At 47.0% G+C, this 16,835-nt stretch overlaps 7 protein-coding genes across 7 annotated transcripts; 4 read left to right on the top strand and 3 right to left on the bottom strand.

The window, feature by feature from the left end:
* Window positions 1-1,608: 1,608 nt before the first annotated feature.
* On the top strand, window positions 1,609-2,562 carry MCYG_02433 (conserved hypothetical protein; the record flags this gene model as incomplete). The annotated part of the gene is made up of 1 exon (XM_002849453.1): window positions 1,609-2,562. One exon carries the CDS (start codon window positions 1,609-1,611, stop codon window positions 2,560-2,562), a length of 954 nt encoding a protein of 317 aa, XP_002849499.1.
* Window positions 2,563-3,345: 783 nt separating this feature from the next.
* Window positions 3,346-5,320, top strand: MCYG_02434 (nitrogen permease regulator 2; the record flags this gene model as incomplete). Its single annotated transcript, XM_002849454.1, has 5 exons — window positions 3,346-3,460; window positions 3,529-3,960; window positions 4,014-4,150; window positions 4,202-4,416; window positions 4,444-5,320. The coding sequence occupies 5 exons, from the start codon at window positions 3,409-3,411 to the stop codon at window positions 5,318-5,320; spliced, it is 1,713 nt and encodes a 570-aa protein (XP_002849500.1).
* A 230-nt stretch (window positions 5,321-5,550) lies between these two features.
* Window positions 5,551-7,734, bottom strand: MCYG_02435 (transcriptional adapter 3; the record flags this gene model as incomplete). The annotated part of the gene is made up of 3 exons (XM_002849455.1): window positions 5,551-6,531; window positions 6,586-7,067; window positions 7,170-7,734. The coding sequence occupies 3 exons, from the start codon at window positions 7,732-7,734 to the stop codon at window positions 5,551-5,553; spliced, it is 2,028 nt and encodes a 675-aa protein (XP_002849501.1).
* An 839-nt stretch (window positions 7,735-8,573) lies between these two features.
* On the top strand, window positions 8,574-9,112 carry MCYG_02436 (uncharacterized protein; the record flags this gene model as incomplete). Its single annotated transcript, XM_002849456.1, has 2 exons — window positions 8,574-8,685; window positions 8,904-9,112. The coding sequence occupies 2 exons, from the start codon at window positions 8,574-8,576 to the stop codon at window positions 9,110-9,112; spliced, it is 321 nt and encodes a 106-aa protein (XP_002849502.1).
* Window positions 9,113-9,470: 358 nt separating this feature from the next.
* MCYG_02437 (conserved hypothetical protein) lies at window positions 9,471-11,165 on the top strand (the record flags this gene model as incomplete). The annotated part of the gene is made up of 3 exons (XM_002849457.1): window positions 9,471-9,572; window positions 9,642-10,164; window positions 10,225-11,165. The coding sequence occupies 3 exons, from the start codon at window positions 9,471-9,473 to the stop codon at window positions 11,163-11,165; spliced, it is 1,566 nt and encodes a 521-aa protein (XP_002849503.1).
* A 632-nt stretch (window positions 11,166-11,797) lies between these two features.
* Window positions 11,798-12,731, bottom strand: MCYG_02438 (conserved hypothetical protein; the record flags this gene model as incomplete). Its single annotated transcript, XM_002849458.1, has 2 exons — window positions 11,798-12,257; window positions 12,352-12,731. The coding sequence occupies 2 exons, from the start codon at window positions 12,729-12,731 to the stop codon at window positions 11,798-11,800; spliced, it is 840 nt and encodes a 279-aa protein (XP_002849504.1).
* An 890-nt stretch (window positions 12,732-13,621) lies between these two features.
* On the bottom strand, window positions 13,622-15,066 carry MCYG_02439 (L-threonine 3-dehydrogenase; the record flags this gene model as incomplete). Its single annotated transcript, XM_002849459.1, has 7 exons — window positions 13,622-13,815; window positions 13,901-14,213; window positions 14,285-14,430; window positions 14,495-14,711; window positions 14,766-14,834; window positions 14,896-14,965; window positions 15,029-15,066. The coding sequence occupies 7 exons, from the start codon at window positions 15,064-15,066 to the stop codon at window positions 13,622-13,624; spliced, it is 1,047 nt and encodes a 348-aa protein (XP_002849505.1).
* Window positions 15,067-16,835: the final 1,769 nt, after the last annotated feature.

Consider the following 16,835-nt stretch of genomic DNA (forward strand, 5'->3'; position numbering starts at 1 on the left):
CCGGGCTGGCTTATTCGCATAATCTTAACGGAAGATTTTGAGTCAATGCATCGGACCTCATTTAAATGCCAGTTTTTTATTTGCCTTTCCTCGTATATGGGTCCGTTGATAGGTGCCTTTCACAGACAAGCTGCCACCTCATTTGCCACGAATCTGATGGCTCACCAAGGTGCCAGAGCTCACGACATATGCAGATAACGAAAGGATGAGGGTCATCTACATAGACAGTCAGGCCTGTTGACTTGCCTGCTGGCATGGCCATGCATTCGATGGGCTGGTCTTACTCCACAGCAGAATCTGCAAGCCAACCAACCACGGGGGAGGAAGGGAGAGAAGGATAGAAAGACCCGGACAGCGATCGAGAGAGCCCACGTCGGTCGACGGGGGGAGAGTTCGACGGCGAGTTAGCCCAAGTAGATGTAGCCACGAAGCTGTGCAGGGTGGACCAGGGAGTTATATCTTATAAACAACGCAGGATACGTATAAAGAGGGCTCCTCGCCGTAGTACCATCCGCCCGTTGCTGTCCATTCTCCTTTCGTGTGTTGAACGTCTCGCCTGAGCTGCTCACCAGAGAGTAAATAAAAACATCACAACTAGTTATATACACTGCTGGCCAGAGTGAGTGGAGCGTCGTTGTTTATGTCAAAAATCCTCGCCCTGCGTTTCCATCCCTCATATGACCCTTTTTATCTTTTGCATCTCGCTGACCTCAAGTGCCACCCCAAGTTCAGGATTTCATTGCTTTGCTCTCTTCTTTTCGCGTGTGATGCTATCATCATCACCGTCATCGCCATCGTCGTCTTCTTCGCAGCTATTTAAATATAGCCGTCTGGGGGTCATCATCTCATCATCTCCAAAAAAAAAAAAAAAAACAAAACAAAAAAGAAACCGATCAACTTCGATAGTCTCGCTGGGCCCTTGTCAGCTCTAATCTTCTTATTTTACTCAAACTATTTAGCTATTATTTCCCCCTTGGCTTAGGCCTCCAGACAGCTCACTTACATACATACGACATAAATTAAAGCGCAGCCGAGAGAAGAGAGCTTTTCGCCATCAAACCCAGCAAGGTCAGCCTTGTCGAACGAGGACCCTGTCAAAGAGGAAAAAAAAAGAAGTCACCGATAGCCTGGTCTGTCTCTGTCATCTCGACCGTCTTTGCCCCCCTAACCTAGTGAAGGCCCTTGTAAGGGAAGCAAGCAAAGAAAAAAAAAGAAAGAAAAGTGACGGAAAAGCAGAAAAATAGCGAGAGAGGAAGAGAAGGGAAGAAGAAAAAAAGGGGACCAGCAATAGAGAGCTGGTATATCCTCGGGAGGATATATAAATAAATACTTAATCCCGGACTTGTATTGTCTGCTGGTTATTTATTTATTTTATACTCCTTTTTTTTAATCTTTCTTACTGTCCTTATGCTAAAAGCGCATTTCGATAGCTGCTGCCACTAAATAAAGACGGGAAGGTCTTGCAAAGAAACAAACTCGCCCTGCTACGATATCTAATACCATCCTGGCAACTTTGCTTCAACTGGAATCACTCTTTTGGCTTCGTCTTCAAGCTCCTCCGAAGCTCTTCAACTAGATATCGAAGGGACAACAAGCTGAAACGTCGCCATGCATAAGCCCTCGCTCACCCATCTGGTGTATAACGCCCTCTTCAGCAAGCCTCGCGGAAATGACCCTTCGTCCTTCTCCTCGCACATCACCAGAAACCTCGTTCCCGAAGTGCGAGTAGAGACGTCGACCTTCTACGGGACGCTGGACTGCATCGAAGCTCAATATCCCGGCTTAGACTACTCCTACGCCCCTCATCGTATGCGACTAGGCCGTTTCCATCACCACAAAAAGCTATTCAAGGTCTTTGACGAGCTCAAGCTGACCGAGGCTGAGATCTCGTCTCTCTGTCGCTGGGAAGGGACCAAGTCTGCCAGGGAACGATATGAGAGAGACACCGGCATCAAAGTGAGAGATACTACCGCAGACGAGATCAAGCCGGCTGCTCCGTCCATGCCCCCGTCAGTCCAGGTCCACAGCGTGATGCAGGAAGAGAGTAATGAAGCTAGCTGCTCGTCATGTCCGCTGATTCCAGACGGTCCAGTACTACCGAGCAACGCCGGCTCCGAGACCAACGGACCTGCTACCGGAGAGAGTGGGACGGAGGACAGCAGCAGTGACGAGGACCTAGAGAGCTATGGCGTTGCCTTGAACGAACACCTTCTCGAGGCCACGGCAGCTCGAGAACGGGGGATCAACGTCGCCCTCGACGAGATATGGGAGCAGTGGCTCAAGGAAGCGATCGAACGGGGCGGATATACCGACATGCTCGATGCCATTCGAGAAGGGCGTGCCATCGACTTTACACATAGAGGCGTCTCGCTGCATCAGCATCCGCAGCATCATCACCACTCTCATGCACCAGTGTCAGGCCCATCCAGCTCGGTTCACCCCTCCAGCAGTACAAGACTACCAGCCATGGCCAATGACATGTTAACATCCAGGGCTCCGATCTCAGCAGTCCCTCCAACCGTTTCAAGCCAACCGTCGAGGAGAGACCTTCACCACAGCTGAAATTTCCCTCACCCGGCCAAAAAGAAACTCATATCTCCGTTTATTTCCCTTTATTTCAGGCATTTTATCGGCGCATTGATACAAGAGAACTTACTATTTCGCTATTTTCCTTCTCTTTCTTTCTCATCGGCGTTTGTCAACTTCCTGGGACTGCTTCTCGATATTAGCGTTCAAGGGAGCATTCTCGCTTTTTGCCAGTTCCTCCCCATTGCCATCTCATATCTCATTATTATTCAACTCTTTCACAGACTTTACGTATTATTCCCAAGAAGTTACGGCTATGGATAGATCTGTCCTCCTTTTTTTCTCCTTTGCTTTTCCCTTCTCGTCTCATTCAGTTGCGACTTTTTACTCCCAGACTCACATTGATGACTCCCTACTTTCTCTTCCTTTAGCATTTGATTTCATTCACTTCATGATATCCCTGAGCGCAAGCATTGCGAATGTTCGTAACCTCACTTCTTCTATCAAGGCCTCGATTCTTTTTATCTTTCATTTCTTTCTCTCTAATGCATGATGAACTCTAGCAAGGCATCGTAATACTGTATCTAGCCTGCCTTCAATCAGGGGAACAAAATCCATCTCTCGATTCCTAGAAGTCCACTTGACCATCTACTCCTAGAAAGGTTCTCAAAGCTATGTTGATGGTTTTATAGAGGCGAGCATTAAAACTGACGTAGTTTATGAACTCTACGCTAACAACTTCAACCTTCGACAACTCAACTCAGTGAGAACGGCAAAGTCGACTTCTGGAGTCCACTTGAAGTCTGGCATATACTGATGGAGAGTTATGTCGCCCTTATCGGATCGTACTCTTTCCTCTATGCTAGGAATCGCGAGTGAACGATGATTAAAGCCATCTTCTACAGCCGATTCGACACTCAGTCAGGCAAGCAACGTACCCTCACATTCATCGTATCAGCCACTATGACCGTCTATATTTGCTAACATCCTCCTCTCAAACAGGGCCAAAGGTCGTCCATCAAGTCCCCGATGGAGCTATCGTGCCCTCTCCCTCAGCCCCGCCCGGCACTTCCCCCCTCTTCAGCTTTTCTGACGTCTCTTTCTTCGTCATTCCACGACAGGAACTATGCGGGAATCTCATTCATGTCTGCACCGGTGGTCACCGAATCCTCGGATCCCCCGTCTGCATGAAATCACCACGATATGACCGGAACGAATTCATCTTCAATTTCTGTATTGTGCTCAACGAAGAGGACGAGTGGGGGACGTATAAGACCGTGGTGCAGAAGCTGGCACATCTACTGTGCGGGCTTGAAGAGCAGTCGGGATTCTTGTCTAAGGATACCTCTAAGGACGGCGAGGGAAAGATTTATAGTCTGTGTGAGACTCTGATGGAGGATCTGAATAACTATTATGAGTGCATGATTCCAATTGGTATGCTTTACCCTATGCAGGTTATATCTACGTTACTAACTGTACATCGTCAGATGAATTGAACACTTTAAATGTCAAGCTCTTTCCGCTGTATCCCTCTCCGCCCATCGTTAAGGCATGGCATGTTCCTCTATTTACTGTTCGATGCGAAACGTTTATGGATGAAAACTGGGACTTGACTATGAGGAGGGTACGATAGCCTTGCATCTCTACACCATCATTTACTAATTCCTCAACATAGATTGTTCCTTATATAAATGGGATCAATAGTGTGCGAAAAATCTCCATCTTGTCGGATGCAGACTTCACCCTCACCTGTCGCGCGATACGCCATCTGATATACTATGGATGTGCCTTTCTTTTGGATATATTTTCCTTCTCGGCCATTTATGCCCCCACTGCAGAGTTCAGCTCCACGATTGTCCCGGACAAACAGATGCAATGTGAATGTGCACGGTATGTTAACATCTGCTTCTCACCTAGCGGTATACCTTCTTCTTCGGCAAAATCAATGTTTACTGTCGCTGCCTCTTCATCTACTTCCCATCAGAAGGGCTCCGTGCCTCGTTCGAGCCATGGAATATCCGTATCAAGCGATGACCCATGGGTAGAACATGACAGTATCTGGCCAAAGATTGATACCTCCATTCCCTCAACGTCAGGTGAGGGCTCGAGCAAATTCAACTCAAAAACAATTGTTGATGGAGTCGGCCTCGTTGAATTATACTCGAGCTTAAAACAAGGCCAGACAGTTAAACAGTGGTACCTTAAACATATGCGTGAACTCGCAAACATAGATGTACGCCGTTTTATTACATTTGGTGTTATCAAGGGCTTCCTATACCGGGTACATAAGTATCCCTTCGCAACAGGCCGGATTCTACAACACCATCACCAGCGAAGACAATCAAACCACCAGCTCCCTTCAAGTTCTCCAATGGCTGGATATTCCTTGGGGGCAGCAACTGAAAAAGACGTGGGCATCACGTCTTCTCATCCATTCTCCCGTGGCCGTCTAGGATCTACCGCAAGTGGGATAGATCCGCTATCAACCAACAAACCCTTGTCAAAAACTGCATCTACGCACTCACCTCGAGACCGGACACGTAACCGCCGCTCTCTGCATCGTTATGAAGATGACGGGCCTGACGGTGATGAGGATGGGTTTGGGGATGATGATTCGGACGGAGATGGATATGGTGAGGGAGGTGATTATGGTATTGATAATAAAACCCTAGCCAAGTATCTGGATGGAACGCACTGTTTTGATGAGATATGTGTGGAGCTGGAGGTTACTGATAAAGAGCTTACAGCAAGACTGAAAAGGTATCCGCGAGAGGTAGTTATCATCCACTCGTAATTAGAAATTGTCGGCAATCAGCCACCGTGAAAACATATATTCGTGTTTGTAAATTATATTTGATATTATGGCCTCTACCTGCGAGGTTTATCTTCATGACTCGTAAAGACGCCAAATCCTACAATCTATCCTCCCGCAACCCTATGGCGTAAAATAAAAGGACAATCACCCAAAATGAAAGGTATATGTACAGTCAAGACAGTACTCCGAGCTAAGATGGCATTCGTCATTTACTCTTGTTCTTCATCCCATCCCTCTAGTTCCGCCTTCTCAAAGTCCGCCATTAATACGGGATCCCAGATAGTTTCATCTTTACCAGGAACAGTAGACTTGCAGTCTTTGAAGACAGGGCCGATACAATCGATCCATCTCTTACGGCGATCCATAAGGGTACGGGCCATGTCACCAATTCCAGGTCTGCCAACACCCGCTGTACTGACAGGATGACTGCCTCCGCCTGCTCCGCCAGGGCGATGTTTCGCATGTGAGCCCTTCTTGCTTTTGCCCAGAGTGCGTGTTCGTTTAAGGTAGGCTTGCTGTACTTGAGTGTCCAGGTCATCATGAATCGTGCTATATTCCTGATAGGCTAGGCGTTCACGAGCGATATCTAGCAGGCGTGTTTTCCGTGCACCGTTAACAATCATCTGTTTTTTGAGCTCAGATTGAAGAATGCGGAGTCTCTCAGCAATGTCATCATCATAATGGGCGTCATAGTCTGGATTATCCTCGGGCCCTAGGAAACCAATATACCGTAGTTCAGCTTTGAGTCGTTCGTCCAGCTGAGCATGGTCTAATTTGGCGGCGGGAACCTTGAACCCGCTTAAAGAAGACTCGGGGAACGTTGTAGCTGAACTTAGCGCCTTTGGTTCTGTTTCTCCGTTTGGCTGGTCGATATCCATTGGGCCGTCAGCGGTTGCATTTCCGTTCACAGCCGTCTCTTCGTTCCCTGGCTGAGCCGCATCATCGGGGAGCGTGCGATTTTCAAAGCGTAGAAGAGAGTATAGTCGACTAAGCATTGGAGGAACTGAGACTTGATCCGTCTCGCAAGTTTCATCCGTGATTTGTTCAACACTACCCCGGCCCTGGTTTAGAGGCAACTTATCTCGGTCCTGACTGGTAGAATCTATGTTTAAACCGTCCTCCTCTGCCCAAATATCGGTATAATGTTTCTTTCCACGGCGTGGCATAAGAAAAGGGGTGGCACGATCACCCTGTACGGCCAAAGTAAGTATTGTAATTAAAAGAATAACGGGGCAGACACTTACTTTTTCCTTTAGGAACGCTATATCCTCCTCGGTAAGGGGTCGAACGTAGGGTTCTAGATATGTTGCAAACGTGTTGGCGCTCACTTGATTTGTGGGCTTTGCATTGCTAAAATCCTTGTCCGGCGGTTCACCTGCCATCAAATGCTTCAAATCGGATTCCGGGAAGCTTGCGACGCTGTAAATTTTCTTTTTCTCTTCGACTGTCATATTAGGCGTGACATCTCGAATATGATATACTGTGGGATCATCGAATAATAATGGATCAGGACCGAAAACTTGGTATTGATGAACGGCCGGCGCAGGCTCTGGCTGACGGGAATCGGAACTATCCACGGATTCAGGGCTCCCCGCGGTTGACCCAGCGGTAGCGGGAGGGGGGGAATGGAGTGAGGGTGGTGAGAGAGATGATGCACTTGAAGGCTGATTCCGTGCTTTTTTGGGTGAACCCATACTAGCATCTTTGCCCCCTCGTTTATGGGATGCTAAGTATATGCGTTAGTGACTTGGTACGATATGTAAGGCCACAACAATCAAGCGTACGGCCCTGTTGTCACCACCACTGGAATGCCAAAATCTCAGCTTACCATCAGCTTTAACCTCATGGCCATCTTGCCTTGCAACACCATGAGCACCATGAGAGAGCGGCCGCTCCTCTTTAGGAATGTTCTTCTCCTTCCGCTTCTTAATCCTGCCTCCCTTGAAAATTCGTGCTTCCTCCTCGTCATCGTCTGCCTCTCTTTTCATTCTTAACCTTTCCTCAGCATCTCGATCCACTTGTTCTCGTTCTCTCTGCTCCTCCAACACCTCTTTACGTTTTTGCGACAGTTCCCTCATGCCGGCGTTGCACGCATCCTCTCGAGTCTCTGCAAGCTGGCCGAGGGTTTTCAATTGGTCCACAAGGGACTCTAGTGATTTCTGGTCCGGAATTTGGCCCACTCCTCCGAATTTCTCAAGAATATCAGAATATTGCACACCATTCGGTACGAGTAGCTTGGAGACATCGTTATCAAGGTACCCCATTGACGGGTTAACTCCCGTAACCGTGCTGGCGCTGGTGCTTAGAGCAGAGCTGGGAGTTGTGTTCCGGCTTCTAGAAGCCCTAGGCTCGCGACCTTTGCCCTTGTTCTTATTCCCGAGACCGGGAGGCATCTTGGTAAAGAAAGGTAAACGGAGCGGGAAACGCGTTCGAATCGTCTGCAGAGATAAGGTCGCTTCCGGTATAATCCACAGGTCGGTAGTCGGTATAACATGTAACTTCGGTGGCCAGAGGCTGTCCTATATCAATCTCAACTTCAGCTTGCAACCTTCCGCGTTCTTCTTCGTGTCGTTGAACAAACTTGACGCATTGACGCATTTTTGCCCCGTTTTAGAACTGGCCCGTGCTTAACTCTGTTAATAAGCATAATGTTATGTAATCCAAACCTTATTCTGGCTTGAGGGGAAAAAAGTATTTTTTGAATTTTTTGAAGTTCAAGCCACTTGAGACAGCTTGCACATTACGAGAAAAACCAGAGCGTTTGGGGGGTCATCAAGGCTCAGGTTGCCTGATTCCAGGTTTAGGTGGCTTGAGATGACAAGATGTATAGGTAGATGACTTTCCTGGCGCCTTTTTCTTACTGCTAACTGTATTAGATTTCTACCCTGAGAAGCCACTCATTAATGTTTAAACAACTGGACAGCCGAGCCAGGTTGAGTTTTAACAGCCCAATATATCGGCACTTGTTCTCCATAAGTTATTAAGTTGATGGCAGTTTTGTGAAGGGTGAAAAGTTACCTGAAACATGGATAGAATGGAATATTCTGTGGCTTAGACCCCGTGAAAGCTTCCTTCATAACCAGAGCCTACGGCGGCTCCGTCGTGCCGAAGGGAACCAAAAGGAAAATGATTCCACGGGCAACTTCTCTTGACACGGCAGACTTTGGGCGGTGAGATTTGGAAACAATACGCTTATGATACCAGTGGCGCGGATACACCATGTAGGTGTGGCATGGTTGTAACCGAGTCGCTGCAGCCCATCCTCCAACGGCAGAAAAACCCGACCGTATTCAATGTCTCTTTGCTGACGTTAATCAATAACAAGCGGGCATTTACGAAAGGGAGTGAGAAACTGGCCATGAAACTAAGCGAACGTGTCACTGGCTTCAAAACTGCGACTATACGGAGTGTATCGTCTCACATTAACTACGGCCTCCGCGTACTTCATACGACTGGCGATCTAGAGCTTGATAAATATAGCCAGGCTGGAGGGTTCACCACAGTCTCGTGGGCCTGCGAGCCAAGCTTCAAATGCTGATCAGGCTGGATGTCGTGCAATTAGGGGCTTGCTTAATTGACTTGCTAGCGCTCTCCAACAAACGTCAGATTTCCCCGCGCCTCAGCCACGGCTTCATCACCCGGATGCTCCAGGAATACATAAATCCTGCACCATGCTGCTTGGAAAATGTGAATAACTTGATCGCCATTCTCTGCGCTCGTTTCATGCCTGAGGTACCGGCCTTTGCCAAATACCATCCTGGATCTGATTAACGCTCAGGATTAATATTTGTCATCGTATTCGAGCGAGTCAATCCTGGTCACAGTGCCAAAGTCCCTACGCATGCCTGATGGTGTTTGGACATGATTTGCGGCTGGAGACGGGGCTAGTTATAAATGCTTAATCACTTCCCCAAGACCCGCTCACAATACTTGGAAAACATTCTGATAATATAATTTCCTCCTCTGCAACCTCGGATTCTATCGGTGGCATATCGATAGAAGAATCGAGCCGAAGTCGGAGTGCATCTTCACCATCGCACTTGGGATCCTGCCTGTTGTTGTATCCTACTTATGCCATGGGTAAGTGTGGTCTGTCGTCCTATTCGCCTGGTGCGATCCGGCTTCTTCCATGGACTTGCGCTTACACAAACGCCGCCCAGCGTCAACTTCTTTTCGAGCTGGCACACTGGTTTTACCAGGAGAAACATGCGACGCGCCAGCCTCTCTAAATGTGAGAAAACCCACCCGAGTTTCCCGTCAGCCTCTTGAGCACCCGGATACTGACATAGCCCTTCTTTAGGATACAGTATCTTATCAACTCGACCTAGGTGACAATGTTGTAACGCTTTCGTCCAACGGACCCGGAGATTCCATCAGCGGGTTATTATATGTGCCCCAGATTTCTAACAACGACTGCAATGAGGAGGCAAAGAGCCTGATTCCTACTAATGTCACCCGACGCTCTGACTTCCCGAAACCTCCATGTGCTCTTATCGCACTTGCTCCCTGGATATCGCCGAATTGCACCCTCGCATTCTTGGATGCAGCAAATGACGACCGTGTCGTCGGCTCTGTTTTTTATATGCCCGACAACTCAACCTATAAACTAGGAAATAGCACAAACTGGAAGATAGGCAATGACGATACATGGAAATTAAATCACCCTTTCCCGGTTTATGCTATTCCTGGAGGGTATGGGCAACAGTTAATTCACCAAGCTGCGATATATTCTGGAAATCTGTCATCCGCTCCGTATGGCGATGAACTTAGTAGCAAATTCGGCCCTATGGCACGGGCTAGGATATTCGCTCGAGTTGACGTTGGTAATAAAAACCCGACAAACAGCTAAGTTAAAGAGATTCTCTTTACTGACATTTTTCTAGCACGAGGCCGGAGTTTGATGCCAAATCTCTGGATTTTCCTTTTAGCGGTTCTTGGTGTGCTCATAATTATCATAATTATATCGTCCATTTTAATGCGCCTTATCCAGAGACGACGGCGTATATCATTGCAACGCAGAATTCAAGCTGGAGAGGTAGACTTGGAGATGTTGGGAATAAAAAGGCTGAATGTGCCACAACATATCCTCGATAAGATGCCCCTCTATACATATGCCAATGATGGAAACATCATGGCCCCAGCGCCGGCCGTCACAATGGTCCCGTCGAATATTGATCAAACACCCACATCCAACCACTTGGAAGCCAAGAAGCCCATTGTACGAGGCTTTGTCTCACACCTATTTGGTGGTAACACCCGAGGATCTAATGGTGGCACACACTCCGCGAGATCAGGGAGAAAAGCAGATGCCCGGATTCAAGCTTCACCTTTAAACCAGGACCTCGGTCAACTTACATTCTCACAATGCACTTGCCCCATTTGCCTTGAAGATTATGCCCCGGGGGAGACCACCGTTCGGGAGCTGCCATGTCGACATATATTCCACCCTGGATGCATCGATAACTTCTTGTTGCAAAATAGCAGTTTGTGTCCTGTGTGCAAGATCAGTGTTCTCCCTGTTGGCTATTTCCCGGAAACTGTAACGAACTTGATGGTTCGTCAAGAGCGGTTAGCCAGAAGAATCCAGGAAGAACGAGAACGCCAGCACGGGAATTCCACAAATATTACTTCTATAATCCCGTTATCTGCTTTGCAACCAAGATCGCGCACTAGTACTGTTAGCACGGAACGGCAGGAGGCAATGCGCCAAAGAGCAGTAGCTATGCTTGGTAATGATAGGATGGCTGAAGATGAAGAGAGGGAACGAGATGCAGCGAGACCAAAATGTAAGATCAAAATCCCAGCCCTATCTGTACCTCTCTAGTGCTACCGCCTCAACATTCTATCTTTGTTTCTGTCTATGATTCTAACTTCCTCAACTAGGGCTTAAACTGGCGCACCGGCTGTTCCCTATATTTAGATGATGTAATGTCATGAATAGTGGTTGCAAGCTGTGTTTGATTTACTGCCATTATATATCACCGTTTCTTTTTTATTTTGCACTCATTGGGGTTTTCTTTGGGTATATGCATGCGTTGAGGGCGATTATCCGGGGCAATGGCGTTGACAGTTGTTCATGGATTTCCAGGTTTTTCTTTCCAAGGAAATTTGTATATTTGGTATGGTGATTCTTCTCGTTGATGAGGGGATTGGTATATATGATATGATAGCGGCACTTTCACATTACGTTAATGACCAGTCAATGCTAGCTGTATATTCCTCCCACTGTCTGTCCCTTAGGGCTTGGCTATATTATATCGCTGGTGACCTACAACATTACTCATATGAGAATCTAACATTCCGGCATATACCCGAATGCCATTGATACGCCGCCTCCCATGTCAGTCACCTTGTGATGCTGTTATATTTCCATCTTCATAGTTTCCTGTTTTCGTTATTGATCACCAAAACGCCTCGTGGCAGGGTGACTTGTTGATGGAGGCTGCAGAAACATGCTCAAGCGAACTTATCGTGTTTTCCTTTAACCCTAACATCGAGAATTTCTTCGTGATAATTCCCCTCTCTTCGTGCTCTTCTCAATCTCTTCACTTCGTCGTCATTTAATCTCCTACCTACAGCTTCTTCTAATTCTTTCCGACTAATCTTTTCCAATGCTTTGCTTTCTTTTGCGGCTGCAGATTTTGTTTTCGGTTTAAAACGAGCTTGCATTCTGACGCGGAAGGAAGTGTTAAATGAGATCTCAGTTGCATCCCCGCGAATTTCGATAGATGTTCTAGATGAAGTCGAGGCGGGAGGAGGCTCTTTGGAGGAAATATATGCTTCCATATCACCACCGCATATTTGAAGAGATATCATTCCGGGGGAATCTGGACAATTTATTGGGATGAAGGACTCGAGAGCTGAAATAGCAGATGAATTGGCAGTTAGAATGCCATATTTATCGCAACTAAGATATCTTTTTTGGGGGGGGATTGGCAGTTAGCTTTCGTATCATCACTGTCATCCCTTTGGCCAGTAAATCAAGTTCTTTAGACAAACGCAGCACATACCTTCCATGATGGCCTTTAAAGCTAATCCCTTCACTCCCTACAACCTTTGTTGCTACCCATACCTGTCGAACATCATGTGGTTCTGCCGTACTTGGATTTCCCTCTACTATATTCTCCAACTCGCTGGCAAATACTTTGCCATTGACATCACATGCAATGCAGGATGGTGGGGTCGACGGTAATACAATCAAAACGGGCCCTGCTATATCAGCTGGAGCATTGGCAGAGACCCAATTCTGACCGTCCTCATCAGCTGTTGCTTCAAAGTCCGTAGCGGTTGGCTTGGAGGGTTCGGCTATTGTTTTTCCTTCGTTGTCATCATGCTGTCGTTTTCTCTTTTTTGACTTTTTATCGCCTTTAAAGGATAGTGGTTTGACCATTATGATTCACTTCTTCACGGGTTTGCTTCTATAAAGTAAGGTAGGCCTTCGGGGCTCCAGAGTAGTGAATTTATCTTGTCAACAGAGGAAAGTATCTTAGTAAGCTACATGGTTCCCCAAATATCACGTGATCAGGGATTATCTAATCATCTGGGGAAACCCGACTATTTCGGAACATGAGTTATACCGTTCCGACACAGGCTGGGCGGGCAGCTTTGGTCCATATTAGAATGGGTGAGGGCACAGTATAAGAACGTACAGATGGTTAACTGTTTAGTTGACGTGTTGATTAGAAGGATGTTCTCAATAAAAGGGCGATTTTATAATGAAAAACTCGCTATTAATACTTACCCAGGTAAGTAGGTACCTAACTATATCTAGCCTCAGGTTGAACTATTGACTTATAGTTCTAGTTTTGCTCCCAAGGTTGATCTCACGTCTCATCTGAAATTTACTTAAACATCTGGCAACGTACTTATAATGGAGAAACCACGGTCTCCCTGGAATTTACACCTGAAAAGTCGTGTTGAAGGACAGAGACAAGGTGATGTTGAGATTCTATCCATTGCTATGTTGTCTAGCTAGGGTTGAAGCCATTATTGACTACAAAACCAGCGGCAGTAACGCTGGGGATCCATTCATCAACACCTCAAGTACCTTCATTATTTCCGATATCTTGATCCAGCACGGCCCTATTTTCCCTTTTTGAATCTTGTGAAGAAGTAGAAAATGACATGTCCCCTTTTTCCCCTGAGAATCTAAAAAGCGTCATTCATGAAAGGCACCACCAAGGCAATAATCATCAAGCAAACCAAAGGCCCGACTCCAGAATGAAAAATGGTCGTGAATATGATGTATTAAGGCGAGGAGGAGCATAACCCAAAGAACATTTAGTCAAAGGTGATGGCAGCCTTGATGGCAGACTTGTTCTTCATGGATTCCAAGCACTCAGCCCACTGCTCGAGCTTGAAGGTCTTGTTGACGATACCCTTGACCTTGACCTTTCCAGAGTCAAGGTAGTCAATGGCGGCAGGGAACTTGTAGGTTTCGCTGAAACTTCCGATGATAGTGATTTCATCACCGACTGGGTCGAGAAAGGAAAAGGTTAGGAGCCTGGAGCCTTACAAAACACAAGGATGCCGATATCACGAGGAAAAAAATTGACTTACAGATCTTGGATGGAGCCCAGCTGACACGGTCCTTGTTGGCATAGACACCATAGACGACGAGTTTTCCACCACGACGGCAGTAGTTGATAGCATCCTCGAGGATCTTGACACTTCCAGTGGCCTCAACAACAATGTCGAAACCATATGGGTTGGCGGCCTTCAAAGCTTCAAACTGAGCGCTTGGGTCCTTGCGGGACAGTTCAATGTATTCGTCGGCGGCATCGAGGCTCTTAGCAAGGTTCATCTTCAAACCCTCGGGAGCAGCGATGACGACTTTGCAACCACCGTTCAATCGGAGCATCTGAGCAAGAACCTATTCCAGACTGTCCGTCAGTATATCAAAACCCACGCAAAAAAGGAACAGGGATAGGTTAGATGACGCACAAGGCCAGTTGGGCCAGCACCGAACATGAGAACGGTGGAACCCATCTTGGGGCTGATCTTGTCGAGCCCGTGAGCAGCGCAAGAAGCGGGCTCGAGGAGAGTGGCGTCAACATCAGAGAGGTTCTGGATCTTGAAAACACGGCCGGCTACAAGTCACACAGTTAGAATGCATCAATAACTTTATGGGGAAAAAATTATTTTTAAACATACCAGGGTATGCGCAGTATTCAGCGAATCCACCGTTCATAGTGACACCATGGGCCTCAAAATGCTCGCAAAGGAGCTCCTCACCGCGGCGGCAGTAGAAACACTCTCCACAGAGCTCAGAGTTATCGGCAACAACTCTGTCTCCAATGTTGAATCCCTTGACCTTTGGGCCGACGGCTGCAACAACACCGACAGTCTCGTGTCCTGGAACTAGAGGGAACTATAGGAACTATGAGCTATCATTTTCACAATTCAACGGTCACTAAGAGCTCACCTTGGCCAAAAATTCACCCTCATGGATGTGGAGGTCAGTGCCGCAGACACCACAGGCCTTGACTTTGATCTACACATATTTGTCAGCGTGCAGCTCCGATTTATGTCAGGGCTAACATATGCAGACTTACCATAACATCATTTTCTCTGAGCTCTGGAAGTGGGATGTTGACGATACCGAACTCCTCAGGCTTGGAGTATCTGCCAGCCGATATTAGCAAGTCGCCTTGATAGACTAACGCCGAAGCAGGAAAAGGCACTCACCTGAGCGCCTTCATGTTCTTTGGGAGTTGAGAAGCCATTTTAATGGAATATGAAGGTTGCTATGCGAGAGATTATCAGCTTGATGAACTTGATGAGAAGATGAAGCTGCCTATAACTCACCTTGTGGGGAGTTTCTTTTTATATCCTTCTGAGGGGCAGCTGGTGGTGAATGAAGAGAACAAAGGAGAGAGAGGCCAATCGAGAAGACGATGCGAACTATTTATACTGGCCGGGAGAGAGACAAAATATTGACAACAAACATTAAAAACTGGAGTCAGGACAGGACGGTGAAGCTATCATACGTGGTGCCCGGCTTTGTGAAGGCCAGTGGGTTGGAGAAGAATCAGAGAGAAGCCAATGGAGCTAGTTTAGCTACCCACCAACACTGCCAGAACAACTACACTATACGGAGTACAGGAGGACGCAAAGAAGGAAAGAGAAGAAAAAAAGAAACGAGACAGACGTGCACGCCAGATATGCCAGAGTACATACGACCAACTAAGGGCATGGGGAAAGCTACGATATAAGAGCGGTGAAACTACTTTCTCAACCCAAGATTCCTTCTTGGGGATAAGAAAATAAAAGGCGCGTTGCAGGAATCGCTTCCGGACGACCATCTAGATCGAATCCTTGCGAGTCAACAGATCAACTGGACAACTTCGACCCTGCAATGTTTTCTTTTTCCCCTATTTTACCCTTCACCTCTACTACGGAGTACATACTATGTTGAATACATGCCCGAAACGGCCGAAGGACGAACTTCTATCTCTCTCGCCGGGGAAAAAACAGGTGGCAACCGAACGGAGCCACCAACAGATGCCATCTTATCTCTCTTGCCCCTCCCCCTCCTCATCCCCACAGAACTGCTCACTACTCGGCAGTTATGGAGCCAGGAGAACTGGGCTAGAAAAGAGCGCCGCTAATGGAGCTATGGAAGTCACGGCATGTTCCAGCATATACGGAGTATATATTACCCCCTTATCAAACGAGCCCCTGTCTCTGTACTATACACTATGTATAGGGGTATATATATATAGCATGGCCAACGCATCCATCCAGAGGCATGATAACCCCAGTCAGTGAGATGTACGAAGCACCGAGCACCAGTGGTATCCGCATGCATGCCTTGGGCTTGGTCGGTCTCCTTGCCTTGGGTTTTGGTCTCCGCCATTTTTTTCCTTCTCTTTCGTAAAAGAAGCAAAAAAACTCTAAATGGGATTGAATTATTACATAAGCCGCCTCACATTTGGCTCGTGATGTGCTTAATTTTTTTTTGTTGTTTGATTTGATATCCGAAAGTCAACAGCTTTGGCGGATCTCGAGCTTTTATCGACGGACTTATACACATATTTTCTTTTTTCTCTTTTGAGCATGTTCTATTTCTATCTGCTGGTTGGTAATGGCAAGACGATCTCGCCGGGGCCCGGAACGACCTCTCAACAAGACAGGCCTGTGGTGATGTTTACTCAACGTGTTCTCAGCACTAATATCAACAAACAGGCACTATCTAAGCCTCTACCACCCATGGCCTATAACTCGTTCAAATAAGCCCTTGTGGGTTGGGTTGATGCAGTGTAACAGCCTATTATATTGTTACGTGGGCAATCAAAGAAAATTCCGGGCCTTTGTCTGCCCATAAATGGCGCGACCAATTCGATGAACGCTGGGCGGGAAGTTAATGCCGAAAAAAAAAAAAAAACGCACCATTAATAAGATGTCAGATTGAATATAAGCTCGAGGACGATATAGTAACTGCGCTGGCCTGAAGAATATTGGGAAAAGCTGTCCAATTTTGGTCAAAGGAAAA

Source organism: Microsporum canis, genomic scaffold (genome assembly GCF_000151145.1).
Source record: "Microsporum canis CBS 113480 supercont1.2 genomic scaffold, whole genome shotgun sequence".
Lineage (NCBI taxonomy): Eukaryota > Fungi > Ascomycota > Eurotiomycetes > Onygenales > Arthrodermataceae > Microsporum > Microsporum canis.